The sequence below is a fragment of the Aquila chrysaetos genome, chromosome 11 (assembly GCF_900496995.4).
Source record: "Aquila chrysaetos chrysaetos chromosome 11, bAquChr1.4, whole genome shotgun sequence".
Classification (NCBI taxonomy): Eukaryota; Metazoa; Chordata; class Aves; order Accipitriformes; family Accipitridae; genus Aquila; species Aquila chrysaetos.
Window position 1 is genome coordinate 14,114,327 of NC_044014.1, and position 19,822 is coordinate 14,134,148.

General features: G+C 43.9%; 1 protein-coding gene across 1 annotated transcript in view; it reads left to right on the forward strand.

Moving 5' to 3' along the window:
- COL17A1 (collagen type XVII alpha 1 chain) overlaps positions 1-19,822 on the forward strand; it is a 42,915-nt gene that overhangs the window by 12,405 nt on the left and 10,688 nt on the right. Inside the window, exons 10-41 of the mRNA XM_030031424.2 lie at positions 827-970; positions 1,719-1,790; positions 2,826-2,897; positions 3,253-3,318; positions 4,626-4,790; positions 5,165-5,254; positions 5,394-5,438; positions 6,054-6,203; positions 6,649-6,864; positions 7,479-7,517; positions 8,506-8,532; positions 9,013-9,039; positions 9,525-9,587; positions 9,762-9,866; positions 10,371-10,433; positions 11,093-11,128; positions 11,270-11,323; positions 11,719-11,754; positions 11,959-11,994; positions 12,412-12,474; positions 12,829-12,864; positions 13,248-13,319; positions 13,682-13,708; positions 14,407-14,442; positions 14,975-15,010; positions 15,238-15,318; positions 16,312-16,347; positions 17,028-17,108; positions 18,337-18,390; positions 18,510-18,551; positions 19,363-19,425; positions 19,583-19,642. Coding sequence (XP_029887284.1) covers positions 827-970; positions 1,719-1,790; positions 2,826-2,897; positions 3,253-3,318; positions 4,626-4,790; positions 5,165-5,254; positions 5,394-5,438; positions 6,054-6,203; positions 6,649-6,864; positions 7,479-7,517; positions 8,506-8,532; positions 9,013-9,039; positions 9,525-9,587; positions 9,762-9,866; positions 10,371-10,433; positions 11,093-11,128; positions 11,270-11,323; positions 11,719-11,754; positions 11,959-11,994; positions 12,412-12,474; positions 12,829-12,864; positions 13,248-13,319; positions 13,682-13,708; positions 14,407-14,442; positions 14,975-15,010; positions 15,238-15,318; positions 16,312-16,347; positions 17,028-17,108; positions 18,337-18,390; positions 18,510-18,551; positions 19,363-19,425; positions 19,583-19,642 — 2,193 coding nt within the window. The remainder of the gene's footprint in view (positions 1-826; positions 971-1,718; positions 1,791-2,825; positions 2,898-3,252; positions 3,319-4,625; positions 4,791-5,164; positions 5,255-5,393; positions 5,439-6,053; positions 6,204-6,648; positions 6,865-7,478; positions 7,518-8,505; positions 8,533-9,012; positions 9,040-9,524; positions 9,588-9,761; positions 9,867-10,370; positions 10,434-11,092; positions 11,129-11,269; positions 11,324-11,718; positions 11,755-11,958; positions 11,995-12,411; positions 12,475-12,828; positions 12,865-13,247; positions 13,320-13,681; positions 13,709-14,406; positions 14,443-14,974; positions 15,011-15,237; positions 15,319-16,311; positions 16,348-17,027; positions 17,109-18,336; positions 18,391-18,509; positions 18,552-19,362; positions 19,426-19,582; positions 19,643-19,822) is intronic.

The following is a 19,822-nucleotide window of genomic DNA, read 5'->3' on the forward strand; positions in this document are numbered from 1 at the left end:
GCTGTCCAGATGTTGCGGTAACAAGAGCTATCTTGGGTAGCTTTCTAGTGACTTGTCTAATTTCCATAAAAACAAGCCAGTTCCTGCTGCCACCAGCTTTAATTCAGAGGTGTTTCTGGCAGAGACAAGAGCTCTAAGCAAATACTTCTTAGGGTGATTTGATCTTATCTCCAAGCAAGATGGAGATAGCACTGAAGACAACATTTGGGTCAGTGATTTATTGGCCACACCACATGATTCAGAGATCACTAGGACTTGATAATAATGGAAGTGGTACTTAAAATACTATAACCAGCTTTTATTATGTATAAGACTCACCAGAGTGCTTGAGATAGTGGTATTCACATTCACTCTACTGTTCTCCAGCAGTATCTAGGAACAAGCAATACCTTTTTTCTTGTGCGTGGCTCAAATCCTGTCTAAAACTGGGAATTTTAGTCCAATACACTAGTGAACCAATCAGAGCTACATGTGGGAAGCAGAAGTCATACATCCCATGGCCCAGGATGATTTATTACAGAATGGCAGACCAAGGAGTTTTATCCTGGTATCATAGCATCTACAAGCAACAAAATCTCTTCAAGGTGTTTTGTGAATGGCCACACTATCAAGTCAATCTTTATTCCATTCGTTAAAATTCAGGTGGGCTGTAATCAACTGGCATTTGAGATCAGTTATACCATGTTAACCTGGAGTCATTGTGTTGACTCCACAAGGGTAACTGAAATTTAGGGCAGATGAAGTTGTTTGCCATGTAAACCTGCAACACATGCTGAGCCACAAGCCTGGTCTCATTGAAAACCACTTCTGTTTGGTTTTTTTACAGTGTCGGGGACGTATGATACAACCATACTGAATACCGCCCTCCCTTCATACATGTGGTCCTCCACTTTGCCTGCTGGGTCTTCCCTTGGTGGATACCATAACAGCTCTTCCTTGATCAATGCTATGTCTCACTCTACAGGATCAGGTATGCCTCCTGGACCACCCAGGCTTGAAGGATGTAACTCCATACTGAAACTGGGTCAACAGCAGTGCTTTTTTTTGTACAGCAAGAAGAACTAAAATGATGGAAGAATCAGGATGGCAGGGGATATGCTTGAATTTTCTCTGGTTTTCTGTAACTTGGTGCTCTCTGCTTCTACACTGACTGTATTTGAAAATCCTTATTTGTGAGGATCTATTGTCCTGACTGCCTGATCTGTCACTACACTTTGATGATAGCTTTATCAATGAGGTCAGGCTCACATTCCCTATCAAAACTAGTTTTAGACTCTAACTAAACATTGGATTATCCTGGCCCATTATAAGAATGAGTGGGCCTCACCCTTCAGTCCTCATACACTGAAGGTGTAATCAGTAAGTGCTGAGTGTGCTTATACCTTTTAAGGCCCACTTCTAAATACCAGGGATGCTGCATTTCCCACTTGCAGAGAAAAAGCTTTATGGTAGCATACTATTAAAAGCTTTGCTTTCTCAAACTGCCTCATGATTGCAAATTGTCTGGTGCAGAATTTTCTCCCCTTTGTCAGTTCAGTAAAAGAGTGGTTTGGTGTCACAATTTTCAAGATTTTTCCTCTGTGCCATTATTGTGCATTATCACTAACTGCATTTCCAAGTGACACTGAATCTTAATTTCTGTGACTGTGCCACTGACCTTTGGGTGCTGGATTTCTGATTCCAGAGAAGTAATAATAGTTCACTTCCTCTTTTTGCAGTTTTTGGTGTTCCAAATAACCTGGCTCCCAGCAATCATACTCTGAACGCAGGCCTGAGCACTTCCTCTACAGGTCAGATTTTTCTCTTCTTCCCTTCACACTTTCACAGCACCACAGTCCTGGCAGACATGTACAATGAAAGAATACTATATCACACAGTTTCGCTTCTGTTCCTCATCTCAGTGTCAGCAGCTTCTCTGCACACCCCAGTTATTTTTTGGTTACAGTGGATTTATTCTGAGCCGGCCCTGTATAGCTGGTGTCAGGTCCTGACTATTTTTGTCTGGGAGGCAGGTAAAACAAGAGATTTTCCAAGGAGAATAATTTGTCTTTTGAAAGACACCTATTAGGCCAGCCTGCTTCTTGCCTAGAACAACTCAGGTTAATGCCTTAAAAAAATAAACTTATGAGTCCTAATCCATAAAGGCCCACTGCTCCTCTGTCAGTTTTCCCTGTAATTTCCCTTTGCTTCACCTGGCTCATGGCTTCTGTCAGACTCTCTTCAATGTCACTAAACCACTTCTCTTCCTTTCACAGTCACACACACTATGCCTACACAGCACAGTGCCATCATGCAGGGTCTCTGACTGTGCCTACAAAGAGAGCAGGGTGTATGAGAGCAGTCTGTACACTGCACTAATATTGCCACACTGATTCTGGTGCCAAAGGTGCCAGCTTCCAAGCCGTTTGCTTCTCTTTGGACAGTACTTTGACACACACTGTGTGCAGTTATCTCTTTAAATTTCCTGTAGTCAGTCCAAACCAGTTTTCTGAATTTAGCTTTTTTCCCCAAGTGCCCCACCTGCAGAAATGTCCATGCAGCCATGAGAGTGGCCTTGCAATTTAGCTTGAGATAATGTTTTAAAATGGTCACCATTACTGTCCTGGGCCAACAATAACTTATATAGCAAAATGATCTAAGGAAAAGACAGTTTGTAAGGAAGATCTTTGAAAAGAAATGCTTAGGCCTGTGATGCCTCCAGCTAGCTGGCAAAATTTCTTGGGAAAAGTCATCATTATTGTCATTGGTTTTGTTTTGTTTTTAGCCAGAATACCACCTGCACTGCAGGACTTTTATAATGCCCATTGCAATGTTTTTCTTTGCAGTGTTTGGAGTTCAAAACAACCTGTCTCCAAGCTCTTCAACCCTGACCCAGAATGCTACTGCAGCCTCCGCAGGTCAGCAGCAATTTAAGCCTAGAGAAAGTGTGAGGGCCACCAATGTGTGCTGCCTTCTCCCACCTTTTCTATAGTGACTAGAAAGTTCATATTGACAGAGGCTCCTTCATTACCATCTTCTGTGAAGCAGTGTGGTATGAGGGGATGCTGAGGAACATTTCCTCTGCTTTGCATGTGCAGGAACAGCTCCCATTGCCTATGGAAGCACTAGAGAGTTGCTTGCTGGGGAAGCCCTTGCTTGTTTGAGTTGTCCTGAATGAGAAAAGATTTTTGAAATGGTGTGCAGCCCAAGGTTGGTGTGTGTAGATACCTTGTTATGCTTCATCTCTTTCATTCTCAAATTTCTTCATTGCAGCATATGGGATGAAGAACACTTCTCAGAGTAACACCATGGCAAGTACTGGTGTGTCTGCCTCAGCAGGTGAGTGTGTCATTCACAGATGTTCAGGCATGGTCTTGTACAAGCATATCATGATAAAAACAAGTTAGATACTCAGCCAGCTGAGTGACACTAACACCTGGCTCCTCAGGAGCATGACTTATCACTAGCCAAGTCTTCTACCAGTATCTTTCTGAAAAGAAAGCAAATGAGCCAGAAGCTAAGAATGAACAAATGAGCTGGTCTGATTCAGATCTCCCCCACTCTGTGGTAACTAGAATGATTTAATTGCAGCTATTTCTGCTCAACAGGCAGATAACTGGATAGAAGATCACATGTGTGAAATTTTGCTTCACTTGAAACCAAAATATTTGCAAGGTTGCTCTTAAACATTGTTTTGTAGTAGTACCAGCCTCAACCACTCAAAACTCAAGGAATTGACTTATACGTGATCAGATTTTTTTTTTTTAATGAGAAAAGTTGAGGTCTTTCTAGTAGCCTTTTTTCCTTGAATGGTTGGGATTCATCTTTTCCAGCTTTTTTCTGCAGCTCTGAGCGCTATAAATTAGTCTTTTATTTTTTGTGTAAGGGAAGCCAAGTTTCTTTTGTAATCCAAGGACTCCCAAAGATGAGGCTTAAAAATAGATGTAAAAACCACAGAAGTTATGATAACATTTCTAATACAGGTTTGCTCCAGATTTGTGTTAGAGTAATGGATTAATACCGTTCTGGTTATCTTGATTTTCAATGTTTTGTCAATTTGTGTGCAAATTCAAGTTTGTACACCATTCCAGGCATACTTGATACTACCTAATGGCAGAAAGGTGACCATACCAATGTTTTTGAGCCTTGTTTGACCTGTGCCAAACCTCAGTAAGTTACAGTTCAATGCATCATAACCATGCCTGGCTCCCAAGGATATGGTGTGCTTTGTGCTTTACAGAGTAGATCTGCTAAACGTGCTCCTCAGCTTGAGCTGTGCTGGCTCTGATGACCCTTGACTGTCTCTCTCAGACTGAGTTTCTATGATTCTATACTAAGTGTGTTTGAGAAGCGAAGAAGTCATTGAGCAAGTAATTTCTGTATGTGACTGAATTCCAGATGCTATTTCTGGTAGCAGTTGCTCCCCTGCTAGTGAAATACACATTTCTAAAGAAAACTAATGACATGCACAGCTCTCCTCTTAGCTTCAGTAGCCAGTGTGTCCCTTACTGGGTGTTTATAGTAGTGGCAACACCAATCACAATGGAACTACCTATTTTAATGAATAGAAGTGTTGTGGCTTATAGTTATGACTCAGTGGCCCACACTCATCTCCTCCTCTTTCCCATCCTTTACCAATATTCCAGGGGGAACGGTTTTGAGCTCCCAGGGAGATGACATTCTACGCAAAGACTGCAAGTTCCTGCTGCTGGAGAAGGAGAATGCCCCAGCAAAGAAGGAGATGGAGCTCTTGATCATGACAAAGGACAGTGGCAAAGTCTTTAGTGCCTCTACCACTGGGCTTAATGGAGGTAACTTCTTCTCTTCAGGACATGTGGATATGCTGAGGGCAGAGAAATGGAGACTGATCATAGGGGGAGTACGGAGTTCAGGACACCACACCTGACTCAAAGCTCTGTAAGCCAAACAAGAAGCTCTGGCAGGCAGTTAGCCTTTAACCATGCCAGCTGCAATCTAGGTCTAGCTTTTGCCTTTGAAGCTCCAGAGTGTGCCTTGGAATATTTCACAAATCTCAGGAGCTTTGAAAGCAAAAAACTAGATCTAGTTTAAACAGGCAGAGCTATCGTGTCTTCCCAATAAAAAATATGCCTTTTGCCAATGAAAGAAGATAGGCCTGGTTGAACTTCTGGTGTAACGTTTTTAATTATATTTGGTTCCTGTTCAGGATCCTTTGTAGAAGACACCTTGAAGAAAGAGAAGCAGGGGTTTTCTTCCTCTTATGCTACAGATACTGGCCTAAAATCAGATGCAAATGGTAGGAGCTTTTCCCTGTGGAAATGCAATAGAACTTTTTCCTTCCACCTCCATTACTACCTTCCCCTTTCAAGCTCACGCTCTAAGTTTAATCATGCATAAAAAGACTGCTAAAGCCTCTTTTACTGCTGTTAAAACAGGAGGACTGAAATCTGTGCCAACAAGGGACAAAGCAACTTATGCAGGTAAGTGATGCAATTCAGACTTTCATTGGAAGAAGCGCCAAAGCACAATATACAAAAAAGCAATCATTCTTGAGTGACATGAGTGATCTCTCTGCAATGACATCAGAGGGAGGGAATGTTTAGGAGTCTATTCTGTCTGTAATGAGCAGACCACATGCCAGAGAAATTGGTACCAGTGATTTGATTGTGGATGGGTGGGCACTTGGGGTATTTTTTTATTGCTGGAGAAAATCAGATAGATGATAGTACAGCTGCATCCTGCTACCAGGACAGATTTATGGGGAGGAGAGGGCTCAGACAGATCATGCTGGCTATTGCTGTCATTTATGGCTCAAAACTGTACAAAAAGTTGAACCCAAGGGGATCACGTTTTTCAGCTGTTATTTTAAAGCGCACTGAGTGTTTGCCCCTGTTGGAATTCCCATTGGGAATGCTGTTCCCAGCTTCCACAGGGACTAGAATTACACCCACCACATGCAGAGTGGGGTGTAAAGATTTTTCTCCATAGCGCTTTGTGTAATGGATCAGACCTTGGTATGCTTATTCTAAGAGATTCTTGACTCTGAAGTCAAGGCACTCTTCATTAACCAGGACACTGACCCTTCCCTTTTCCAGAAATACGAAATGGTGATGTGGGGGGTGCAATTGGATCAGCACCATCCTGGTGTCCCTGTGGTTCCTGCTGTAGCTGGTGGAAATGGCTCCTGGGTCTGCTTCTGGCCTGGTTGCTTCTCCTCGGACTGCTTTTTGGACTCATTGCTCTGGGTAAGAAATAACTGAGGAACAAAACGTTGAATGGGATAAAAAGACAAACAGAGGGTGTAAGCTGGCAAAGAGGCCAAGTACCAGAGATATCAATCCAGAGAACTGAGGACAACCATATTCAGCTTGATGGTGACTGCCACCAAGATATTACAAATGGACAGAAAGAATGGACAAGGGATATAAACTTTTGATGAGGGTTTATATAGTCTTGGGGTGAGTAGGATAAGAAAACTATTGAGATCTGAGGTCTTACTTCTCAGAGACTAACAGATTTAAACTCCAGATATCCCTGCTAGAAAAAAAGATACAAAGAACAGTCCTGCGAAACTCAGTGGCCATAGCTATCATCTGACACAGTGTTGCCTTGTCCCTGCTATTAGAAGTACATATTTCAGGCATGCATCTGTGGCAGCGTGTTCCCTAGCATTTCACTTTAACCTTCCAGCGGAAGAAGTGAGAAAGCTGAAATCTCGTGTGGAAAACCTCGAAAAAATCAATGGTGGCCTCCTGACAATTAACCAAGGGAATTCAAAAATAGAAAAGGATGTTTCAAGAGTAGACTTCCTTCATGGTATTTCGCCCTCCTCAACCTTCCCTTATGAAAATGAAGAGTCAGTCTGGTTGATGGTGAAGAGCAGACTGAACAAGGAAATAGAACGAGGTAAGCAGAGTCAATGTCTGTGATGCTGCATGAGACCAGATTATTTAAAGGGGAGTGGGAGGATTTGCTTGCCCAAGGGCCTAAAGACCAGAACTTTTAGAGTGCAATGAAGTCTGTCAAAAATAGTGCCCTCACCTGTCCTCAAAGACAGGCTGTGCTGGAGCTCAGAGTGCTGCCACTCACACTGATGGTACATCCCTTAAAGCCAGCAGAAAAGGGAGAAGAAAGGAAGTTGTGGATATGCCATCCTGTGCCAGGATGTATCAAGTTTGCTGTAGCAAGTGAGTTTTCAGTTTTGGAAGAACTACACAGAAAAATGAACCCACAACTTATTTCTCATATTACTTTTGTTAGCAAAGGAAAGATGACTTACTTCTGTTTAGCAGATGATGGAAATAGGTTAAGAACAGAGGAGCCTACATTCTCCCAGCCTCAGAATTTTCATGGATTTGAGAAAGCAAATTTGAGGAAACCCTACTAAAAAAGCCATGCTGTGCTTGATAGCCTGTGCTGCCTGCAGCCTCAAAATCCAAATAGAAGGATCCTTGTACGTGAAGCGAGTAGCTATTCTGTTGTGAAATGCAGTCTAACGGCCCCTTCACTTCCTGTTACAGGCTACTTCCGAGGGGAGAGAGGGGAACCTGGTGCGAAAGGTACAGCCATATAGTCCTTCTCTTCCCCTGTCCTATTTCTTGGCTCTGGCAATGCACAAGTTTGGGGTGGATGTTGCCACAAGGGGCAATTGGCAGTGAGAAAGATAAAGCTGGTGTATACTTGAACAAAAAGAATCATAGAATCATTTAGGTTGGAAGGGACCTTTAAGATCATTGAGTCCAACCATTAACCTAGTACTGCCATGTCCACCACCAAACCATGTCCTTAAGTGCCACATCTACACGTCTTTTAAATACCTCCAGGGATGGTGACTCAACCCCTTCCCTGGGCAGCCTGTTCCAATGCTTGACAATCCTTTTGGTGAAGAAATTTTTCCTAATATCCAATCTAAACCTCCCCTGCTGCAACTTGAGGCCATTTCCTCTTGTCTTATTGCTTGCTGCTTGGGAGAAGAGACCAACACCCACCTCGCTACAACCTCCTTTCAGGTAGTTGGAGAGTGATAAGGTCTCCCCTCAGCCTCCTTTTCTCCAGGCTAAACAACCCTACCTCCCTCAGCCACTCCTCATAAGACTTGTGCTTTAGACCCATGACCAACTTCATTACCCTTCTTTGGACACGCTCCAGCACCTCAATGTCTTTCTCATAGTGAGGGGCCCAAAACTAACACAGTGCTCGAGGTGTGGCCTCACCAGTGCTGAGTATGGGGGAACAATCACTTCTCTAGTTCTGCTAGAGTGTAAAGCTAGTTTGCTGCTTAAATTGTAGCAGGCCTGAATCCCATGCAGAACTAATACAGGAGGCCCAATCTTGCATTGAGCCAGTGTGAAAGGCCAGATCCTGTTTGCCACTAGTGGGATGAGCCTGATCCTGCACTATTCAAGTGTGAAATGTCCCTATTCACCCAAAACTCCTTCATGTTTCATTGAAGGTGGGAGAGTAACTAGAAAAACAAAATGAATGAGTAATCATTGGAAATACCCCCAGGGTCTCTCTTGATCTTTTTTTTTTTTTCTCTTTTCTCAGGTGACATGGGAATGCAAGGTCCCAGAGGTGAGTCTGGAGTTACCTGCTTTCTCAGGTAGATTGGCAGCCTGCCGTAGGGCCTGCATAGCAAATGGATTATTGTTACTCCAGAAGTTAGATACAGAAGCTGATGCATTCTGTAGTTCAGATGTTGTTGTGATGGTTGGGATTTTTACTCTTCTTCTGGGCAAAGACAATTTTAGAGTTCACAGTAGAAGAGGTAACAGATCTCACTTTGAATCTAGAAACTTTTCACCTGGATGAAAGTCATTCCTGAAGCCAAGCTCTACCTGTTTTAAACACAGAGTGCGTCAGAGGATTTTGTGTGGTATGAATGATTCAATCCATTGCGTAAATACAAGGGGGCCAATGTGGCATTGCTGGAGATGGTAGAACTTGTAAACATGCCAGGAACATAAATTTCTTTTTATGGGGGTGAGGATCGGCCAAAGTGACAAACAGGGAAGACCTATTCCCTACTGACTGTCTATTTCTTTCTCTCTACAGGAGAGCGAGGACTTCCTGGTGTCCCAGGTGGGCAGTAGTACAATTCCCCTTTGAGGGAGGACATTTAGTGACATTACTGTAGGCAAGAACAGATTTTGCACTGCAAACCTAGCTCAAGGTGGTTATCTAAAGAGTCAATATTTAGCATAGACTAAGTCACTTGATCAATACCTTAGTGCGGAGCTACAGACACAGCTCAGAGACTTGGTTACAAGCAAGGCCTCAGCCTGACTTCCACTTAGTTGAACATGGCTAATTTGGGGTTATGAAGATCCCAGCCTACCTTTGAAAGAGTCCCACAGCTGCAAGAGTACTTAGCCCAACTTTCTTGTGCTCTTTCATGTATTGTGTTCTTCTAAAGAGATCCCTGTTCAAGTACCCACCTTCCAAGTAATATATTCTTTACCTGAGCTAATGAATCCCTCCAGGCTTCAGGTTCCCCTAATTTGCATGTTATTCTTTCATGGTACACAGACAAGGGCTTTGAACATTTGCTGTGTTTTTCTTTCCAGGCATTCCTGGTCCAAATGGGCACCAAGGACCAGAAGGACCAAAAGGACAGAAAGGCAGCATGGGTAAGCATCTCTATCAATGCTGTTAGTCTCTCACAACTGATTGACACATGGCATGGGAATACAGACACCAGGTTGGTGTGATCATTGCCTTCCCCATGGAGGTGGCCATGGATCCTCTTGCCCAAGGCCTCCCATAAAGACACCTTTTTTTTACAAGGCATTTGTTTCCTGTAGGTGATCCTGGCATGGAAGGTCCCATGGGACAAAGAGGTCGAGAAGGGCTACCAGGGCCTCGAGGGGAGCCTGGACCACCTGGATTTGGAGAAAAAGGGGACAGAGGTAGGAACTAAGTGTCCCATTCTTGCATAAAGCAGAGATGGACAAAAGCTAGAGTTTGGTCCCAATTTATAAAACACCTCAGCGATAGAATTTGATTTGATTATTCAAATCCAGATTTCATTTCAGATGTTTCCCAGCACAGACAAATCTGGCCTAAGGGATTTTTTTTGCCAAACTTACAATGGGTAAACAAGGGTTGTTTTGGTTTGCCAGGTCTCACAGTCAGGTTTCAATGTGGCAGAACCAAAAGCACTTAGTATCAAGGTCATCTTCTTCCCTCTTATCCAAGTCACCAAAGCTGGGGGATTTGTCTTGCTCACCCCAAAGCCCAGTGAGATGCAATTTTTTTCTTGGACAATGCATGCTTATTTGGGTGGTTTGAACTGACCAGCAGATTTTTCATGACACTTGCCAAAGAAAGAATAACAGGGGATGGGATAATGGAAAAATGCAATTGCAATTGTATTCTACAGTATCTATTCATGCTCTTATTCTGCATTCTAGGTGGTGTTGGTGAGCCAGGTCCTCCAGGGCCACCTGGTCCTCCAGGTCCTGCTGGCCTTAAAGGTAAATATGAAGATGGACAGAGAGCACCTAGCAGACTGGTTAGGAGTAAATGAGCACTCCAGCCTTCCTGCTTCACTTGTGTTGCACTGCAGTAATCAGAAAAGTGAACTAATGGTCCTTATTTTAGATAAAATTTACTTTGGTAGGTACACATAACTGTAGAGCAATAAATTCTTGGAGATTTTTACTGAGAATGGGGATTGGCAGGGAGGTTTCTCAAAACATCAATCTTCAAGATATGTGATGTTTCCAGCTGTTTTTTTCTCTACTTTCAGAAATAATAAGGTAAACTGCATATCCCTAACAGGCTTCTAACAGAATTACAGCTGTACAATCCATGTAGCTGCGATAAAAATTGCACTATAAAAAAATGAGTCCCACTTGAAGCACAGATCCCAGCGTCTCAGCCAAGATGGAAGGCTTGAGTCTTGTTACCTTACTTTAGGGAAAACAACTTCTCTATGTCACAAGACAAAGTTGTGTAGATTTGTTGTCCCGGTTTTCATGATGCCACTGATGCAAATTCGTCCAGTAGCTGGGGGAATTCCAATCTGCTAAACGCCTGTTGGGTTGTGAATGCTATTGGGCAAACCAAAAGAGATTTGTTCATTTTCTAATTGTGGTGTTACTGAACAAAAATCCATGTTCCTTATTCACAGGTCTGATGGGTTCTCCAGGCCCACAAGGTCCTCCAGGTGAGTGCTGCATTCCTTTGCTACGGCATCTAGAGAATAGAGAAAACAAAAACAGAGTGACAGCTTCTCATAGTTTTTCCTCTTCAGTGATGCATAATGGTGAGTGAGATGAATTAAACCCCCCATCTCATTTTTCTGCAGGTCCTCCCGGCCTACAAGGATTTAGAGGAGAAGCAGGTCTCCCAGGTGCTAAAGGTGAGCTTCTCTTCCCCTCAGCAATTACAGCACCACTAGCTGATGTGCTTTTCTAGCACTGGTCTGAGTAGCAGACTTGGTCTAAGCATGTAGCATTTTGATGCTAGGGACAAAGAAAAGCATAAGACTGAGGAAAGGGAAGGAGGAACTAAACTTACTTAGTCAGTGATTGCAAGCAAATATTGAGAAATACAAGAGACACAGAGGTAACAGAGCAGGCTAGGTGAGGAAACATGGTTGGATGGATGGAGCTGTATTGAAGGAAAGGAATTGCCAGTTTGAGTTTGTCTGATATCAGAGTATCTGTATTTCCACTATGATTTTTCTTGATGCATGAAATTCCTTTCCATTCTGACTTGTTATTAGTATTCTTCAATCATCCACATATCTTTCAGGTGAGAAAGGAGCCGCTGGAGCCCCTGGACCCAAAGGTATGTTGATCAGTTAGATATCTTTTGTGGATATTTTCTTTAGATTCCTTTAGATATGGATACTGTCCATGGGTATTAACCCTATCCTTCTTTGGCTTTTTCTTCTGTGCTCTTGTCAGAAAGCAGACTTTATTTTCTCTGATGGAAACATTTTACAATACAATGAAGCAATCTCACAGAATCATTCCCTTTTTTGTACCACAGGTGATCAGGGTGAGAAGGGTTCTCGTGGAATGACAGGTCAGTGGATTGTTTTCCTGGAGTAACAGCCTATCTAATATACATGTGCATTATTTGAGTTTTCAAATAACAGTATAGCCCAGCCAATCCCAGTTAGCCTTCTCAAAAACGTATAATGATGTTATTGGTTATAGGAGTTTTATTTTTGCACCCAATTTTTAAACAACTAGATCCCATTCTTGATTCCAGTAATCTTGGTAGCAATCTTTGTATTTAGCTTTAGGGAAATTCTCCCTCACGTGCCCTGTGTTCCTGTCACTTGAGCTTTTCTAATGCCCAGAGACAGTCACAAATCACGAGGCCTGAATATCCTGTCAATGTTGTTTTTCAATTGCAAAGCACCAAATATTGCTGACAGTGATAAATTGTATCTTCGCCAAGATTTGTTTGATTCGTTTTCATACCATTTTGCTACAGGTGAACAAGGCTCAAGAGGAATGCCTGGTCCTCCAGGAGAGCCAGGGGCTAAAGGACCTGTAGGTAGGTAACAGAAAACAGCTGTGTTTATATGTGGGACAATGTCATTTCTACCCAGAGTGTATTTCTATGAGCACAGACAAGGAAACAACATGGGAGTGGAATCATACTGGTTGTGATCCTAGGTCTTTTCTCTAGATAGATAAGATTTGTCTGTATACTCAGATAAGATGTCCTACAGTTAAGTTTCAAGTGAATGTTTTCTGGATCTTCAGTAACTGCAGCCAAGGTTTCTTTCAGATGCAATATGATGAAAAGCCACCCTCTTGTGTTTAGGGCTGTACCTCACTTAGCAGGAGGACAGGGCAACTGTTGTACTATTTCAACAGTCCCTAACAATCTCTTTTCTTTGGACAGGACAAGCTGGCCGTGATGGACAGCCAGGTGAAAAAGGTAAGAGATTCCTTTGAGATGATGGAACTGCAGGTACTTTCTGATTTGGCAGGAGGTTGATTTGTAAAAGGGGTGGGAGAAGATGGCAACAGGTTCATGTTCTGGGATCTTGCTGCCTCAGAAGAGCTGTAGAGTCAACCATGTAAGCATGGAACTGAGACATACAATGGAGCTGGCTGTAAACTTGTGACAGAGATCTTCTCACTGCAGAACTCTTTTCTCATTGATGATCACCTGCCAGACACTGCTGCTGAAAATGGCCAGTTGCCTATGAGGATACAATAGGTAGAAAGTACTGCAGGATGGCGGGTGGCCAAGCTTGAATGGATTGGTAGATTTTAAGTCAGTGACTTCTGGCTTGTTGATGGTGATTATATCCCTAGGTGAACCAGGTCTTATGGGAATGCCAGGAGCCCGAGGCCCCCCAGGACCCTCTGGAGATGCAGGACAGCCAGGTAAAAGCATACAGAGAACAAAAATACTTTTTGCTCAGTCAGGAACACAGATGTCTGTCAACGATTTCCAGTCTTGATTTGAAGTTAAGGCTGGCAGAGGATCTCTGTACTGTAAGATGGTGATGAAAGGAAAACACACAGGGAATCTAGGCCCTTTGAGATCTCAGGATTGCATACACTGCAAACAAGAACATAGCTGCTATGAGCCAATGTTCAGTTTACATACCAGGTGCTAGGCCAATTTACATCACTTGTGGACCATGTGCTATAATTTCCAGTAAATGCAATCTTTTTCTACCTGCTATCCTTTCCCCACCTGAAATTTGTTTAGATGACTTAAAATTTTTGCCTTTTTCTACCAGGTCTCACAGGACCCCAAGGACCACCAGGTAGGCTTTTCCACCATGTTCCAGTTCATTAATGACACACTTGATATGGGCTCAGAAAACCCTTGTAATTTTCCCTCAGTGCTGCTCAGGGCTTCCAAAGTGATATTCCAAGTTTTCTGCATCTTCCTTGGCTTTTGAGATAGGTTTTGTGGTTGGTGTGTAGTTTTTGAGAAATGCAGGGCCTTGGAGTGTTGAAAATTTGCCTCTCCCCAAAACATAGTTTGCAACAAATAACATGTTTCAGTTCCCTGTGCATCACTGAAAAGTCCTTCTAATCAGCAGCAGAAACAGAGGGGAGAGGATGTAGCAATAGAGGTAAAAACAGAGGATGTGATGTCTGCAAGCAAAGGTGGTTTGGGGGGCAAGTCACCAGGGAATTTATCCAGGAGCCTCAGGACCGGGAGCAGTATCTGGAAGAAGCTATAGGTAAATCTAGGAAGCAGTGCTGTCATCCAGGGAGCAGTGGGAGAAAGGAAGGCCTTAACTATGCCCAGGGACACTACCAGCTCAGTCTACAGTCCACTGTGAATTCCTCCACTTGCTGTCAGGGACTTGCTTATAAATGCTGGAAGCCAGGGTCATGAGTAGGGAGCTCCTTCTATAAACCCACAAGTGAAACTCAATTAGCGTACCTGGAAAAAATAGAGCAAATAATATTTGTACTAACCATTTTAAATTGTTCATCTACCTCATATCAGGACTTCCAGGCAATCCAGGCCGGCCAGGGGCTAAAGGTGAGTTTTGTTTCTTTTCTAATACTAATTTTCTTTCTAAGCACTTCATTTTAGGGAGGATAGCTGCTCTGCTGACCAGTCCCTGAATCAACAGTGGCATCTAGTGGCTTTAGGAAGGGAAGGTTTGAGAAATAGACGGTAGCCAAGGCCTCCGTGAGCATACACAAAAGGCAGGGCATCTGCTGAGGCACGCAGCATGACAGTTCTCCGCTGAGACAACCTTAGCAAACCTGGTTCTGTCCTGAGCATATGAGTATGATGCCTGGTGACTGCAATGGGAGCTGCATGACTGCCTCGGATAAACCAAGGCCTATTGCCTATGCTGGCAGAGGTAGTGCTTGGAAAGCTGATCGGAGGATATCACTGGATTAGCTGAGCTCTGTTGCTTCCCCCGTGACCTTCTAGTGCTGTGACTTCTCAGGAGATCAAGGGCAAAGAGAACAGAAATCATGTTTAAGAAGACAATGTCACTGAGCTAGTGACAAATCTTCCCCCCAAAAGAAATGCATCTTTTGTCTCTTTGTTTTCTTAGGAGAACCTGGAGCTCCAGGAAAAGTCATTAGTGCTGGTATGTAGTGCTGTGAGAGTTCAAACACTTCTGCTTTTGAAGGATTTTCTCTGTTTTTTGTTATGCCTCCTAAATTCATCTCGACTGTCAGACCTGTACTGGGGCTCCCTGTGCTGGGAGAATACATATGCTATAGATGTGTGATTCCTTAAGGATAGATTTGTTACACATTCGCTGGATGTGTGTATATATGTGTATGTGTGCAAGTGTATGTTTTTGTATTCCAGAGGGCTCGTCAACTATTGCTCTGCCAGGCCCACCAGGTCCCCCAGGCCCAGCCGGCCCCACTGGACCCCCAGGTGTTCCAGGTGAGGAAGCTGCTCCTCTGCTGTGGTTTTTGCAGGCAGCTTACATTGCTGTGCATCCAGTTTGTAATTTAATGTGTGATGTTTATTGTCTCTGCCAGGCTGCCCTGTCTGGGAGGCAAGATTGCTCAGGCAGGACTCATGGTCCTCACTCTTCCCTGCAGAAAGACCAATATCTCAGGTTGAGTTAGGAAAGCAGCAGCCTCAAGGAAGAAATGGGATATGATCACAGAGGGGAAGGACAGAAGGGAGGGCTGAGAAGATGAAGAAACTGGGAACACTGTTGTTGTCCTTTGACCTGATGAGTACAAAGTAGTGATAAGTTCAAATCCAGTGAGTAGAATCAAGCTCTTTTGCCTCTCAGGAAAGCAGGCTTGTGTCTAATCCCTTTCCTGGCACTGTTAATGAAATCAGGAAGTGCTTGTTTTCCAGTCTTAGCTTTGAACTCAAGACAGCAGAAATCCCACATGAGCATCTGCAAATCTTTCACACACACAGAGTCTGGCTATGCATGAGCTTGTCCTCAGCCTCCTCTGTCCCAGGTCAGACACCGCCCACCAGCACGCTGGTGTCAGGCAGCAGAGTTCCTGAGCCCTGGTTCTCATGGCACTTCTGTGCCTCTCCCAGCTGTATAGCTGGAGCTAATCCTGGAGCTGGTTTGGTAGAGCTAACCTCAATTTGCAGCAGGGAATGAGAGAGGAGGATTAGGCCTATTGCATTTCTACTGTGGTCAGTGACTTTCTGGTTATTTCTTCAGTCTAAGAGGCACTAAGCACTTTAATTGCCACATGATGGAAAATAAGCCTCTTCTCCGGAGCTTCAAGTAATACGTGGGACATTGATGAATTCATACCCCATAGCAATTCCATTTACTTGTGCAGACAAATACATTATTTGAAACTCAGTTCTTATAAAAGACCTATTGATTCTTTCCTGCTACTGTAAAATACAACCAGAAAAATCTAATGCAATCTGTTTTTTTTCCTTTGAAACTAGGTCCTGTTGGACCAGCTGGTCTCCCTGGACAACAAGGTACCATTCTCCATCAGCTCTGATTCTGCTTCTTAAGAGAACTGAATTCATTAATTTTCCCTTGTTTCTAATTCTCTCAGCCCTTGGCACAATCCCTCTCCCTTTTGTTTGCAGATTTCTTCCTTTCAGTTAATTTTGCTGCACTATTTGGCTTAATTAATCTTGTACAGAATTTCTATTCTTTTTTCTTTCCCAGGGGAAGAAGGGAGGGTGGTAAGAGCCAGCATGATGTGGATGCAAATGTCTTTTTTTCTTATGTTTTTCTGGAGGCTGGTATTTCTAAGGCATTTCTCAAGTGCAGTTGCCTTTCTGTGGTAGGGGGTATAGCCCAGCTGGATGCTTCCTGCCATTTTGAAAGGTGGGAGAATAAACTAGAACCAAATTGGGAATAATGTCACTGTGAAACCACTACCAATTGGACAGACAGCTGTTTGGAAGGGCCTGAACAGCGCTGACTCCTATGAACCTTTCTTAGCTGGCTTTCTATGATCCTGTTAGAGCAAATTGTGCAGTAATTTCTACATTTTAACACAGTGTCCGTCAGAGCCAGGGACTGAGTTCATGCTCCCAGTTCACATAAGCAAAGTCTGAACCTGTTGTCAGGGAGGTGAGGAGTGGGTACAAAATGTCATCCTCTCTCAGTTACATAATTCACTTTCTCTTTTTTTTTCCTGAAAAAGGTCCACGGGGTGAGAAGGGATCCCCAGGTGAAGCTGTGATAGAAACTATCAAAACAGAAGTCTCATCATTAACATCTCAAAGTAAGTGGGCCTGCCTTTCCACTCCTTTGCTTGGAGGTGCCAGAGGCCTCGAGGCCTGCTCACAGCTAACAGGAGATGCCTCTACCTCTTTCCCCTCAATGTGATATAGGCCAAGTGTGTGTGTGTATCTTTGGTGGTGGGACAGCAATACCAGCTACCTCTTCTGCCCTCCTTCTCATCTGTGCATCCAAAAGTGCTTTCAAAAGGAGACAGATGGCATCAGGCCCATGTCACAGAGAGGAAAGCTAAGGAATGGTGACTGGTGAACAGTCCCTAACATTAGAGATGGTCACAGAGCTGTGAGGTTTCAGCCTGGCCTTTTAGCCCTTGTGTTCACACAGGGCAGTTCCCTATGTAATATGAACACAGAGCTATCCGTAAGAGGAGAGCCACTTTGAGAGGGCACATTAATCTGAGCAACAGAAATCAGAATATCTCTGTGAATTAGGGGACGAATTCACAGGGGAGCAAATGCTATTTTAAGATGAAAGTAAGTGGAGCAGAACAGAATGGATTAGCAGCATCCCAAGAAGAGTGTCTGCTTGTTCTGTGCAATACTAGATGTATGGTGCACTTACAATCAGTATTCCTATGCTCTGGGACCTCTGCAAGTGTGCAGGAAAGGCAAGGTAGAGGAGAGCATAAAATCGTAAATGGTTCTTGCCTGATCACCATCTGAATGGGGTTATGTAGATCCAGACCATGCTTCAGTACTGTCTCATCCCCCATTCAGGAGTCTTGGATCTCAGCATCACTGAACTTTGAGTTTGTGCCTCAGCTTGGAGGTGAGGATACATCTCCAATCAAGATAACACAGTGCAGCTAGTTGTTAAATAATGGCTGCATAATGTTCTCCTCCCAAAACTTGCCCCTCTGAAAGAATCTTTCCTCTCCTTGAAAGTTCTTTCCCTCCTTCTCTAGCCTTTGAGTCCCTTGCTCTTTCCCTCAGCAACCATTACTCTCCAGAGAGATCTTCTCCCTGTTTCCAAAATGCTGCCATCCTGCTCAGCGCTGTATTTTGCTTCATGTTCTAACCTGCATGCTGGCAACCAAACACATCTCTTCTCTTCCCTCTCTGCCTCAACTTTGACTTAGGTCACCCAGGTCCTGCCTTAGTCCACCTTTGATTGTAAGAGCTTCTAACAGAAACGTAATGACAGTGTTTCCATAGCAGCAGTAGCTCCATAGCAACAATTTTCCCTTTTTTGTGTGTGTTTCATTTGCACAGTGCTGGCAGATTTACAAGGGCGAGCAGGACCGCCAGGTCCCCCTGGACCACCAGGTATGTAATATAGCAGATCTCAGTATGTAAGCAGGGGGACGCTAACACACGTCATGTTTCTGGGCCGTGCAGTTTGCTGAGTAAATATTCTATAATACCCCTGTTTCTTTTGTCATCAGGTGAATCTGTGCAGGGTCCTCCTGGACCTCGTGGCCCCCCAGGTAAGAGCTTGCTTCTCTGAAACAAACCTGGAAAGTGGGAGGTTTTTCAGTGCCTCTGTCCCGTGCCTTGCAGTATCCCAGATGCAGTCTTGGACCTTGTGGAGTTAGTAGGGCTGACTTTACTGGAAGCAGAATTTCACATAGTGGGTTCCTACTAACACAATTTCACTGCAATATAGTTTCACAGCAGCAAGATGCTGCCCAAGAGAGGAGATTTGCCTTGGCAGAGGTTTGCTAGCCAGAGTAATTCATAAAAGCCATACTTTTTGGGAAGACACTCAACGTTCTCAAGTCCCTAAAGGAAGTAACTGCAATCAGTTCTGTCTTTACTTCTTACTTGTCCAGCCTTAACTTCCAGCTGGAGACAGATGGAGCAGTTCTTATCATGAGGAACATATCCCCACTCCACTTCCTGTAGCACAGATTTCCCTTTCACAGCTAGAAGAGGGGAGGTGCAGGGGGACACGAGACAGGAGCATAGCCCCATTCCTTACTCTCTGCTCAGTAGAAAAGGGGAGCAGGTCAGGTGTGTGATGAAATGAACCTTCCCTTTCAGTGCAGTGAAGGCCAGGTGGGATAAGCACTCTGTTCCACAAAGAAAGGAGTTCTGTCCTATGTCTGCTGTGGTGGCAAATGATAATGAAAAATAACTAACAGGGATAGATGTGTGTGGAGGAAACAATGATACTAGCCTACACTTGGAAATATTTGAGCTATGGCCATGGCTGGAGGTGTAGCAGCTCTGACATGCACTTACTTACATTGCTGAGGCGCATCCTTCCTGAAGCCTTTTTGTGTCCTGTTTGCCTAGGAGAAGGATTGCCAGGACCTCCAGGCCCACCAGGGAGACCAGGATCTTCCATGTCCACCTCAGGTAGGTTCTCCCCACTCATTCCCTCCTGTGCCCTGTGAACGTTCTGACTGTTGGGGTTCCAGAGAGCACATCCTTGGCTAGGAGCAGGTGGAGCCGGAGGAAACTTGTGTCATATTCTGTTGGATGTCATTAAGAAACCTTTTTGTTTTAATTACAGAAACATTCCTCACAGGCCCACCAGGTCCACCAGGCCCACCAGGCCCGAAGGGAGACCAAGGTGGGTATATTTTGCTGCCTCACCAAGATACTAGATGGATCTCAACACGTCAGACTGAAAAGAAGGAAGGAAGGGCTTGGAAGCAGAAAGTGTCCTGCCTTTCTGTGGCTATAAGAAAGCTAGCACAGTGGTCACTAAATAGGACTCCTGTCTGCTGCCATAAAACAAGTCAATCTTTGT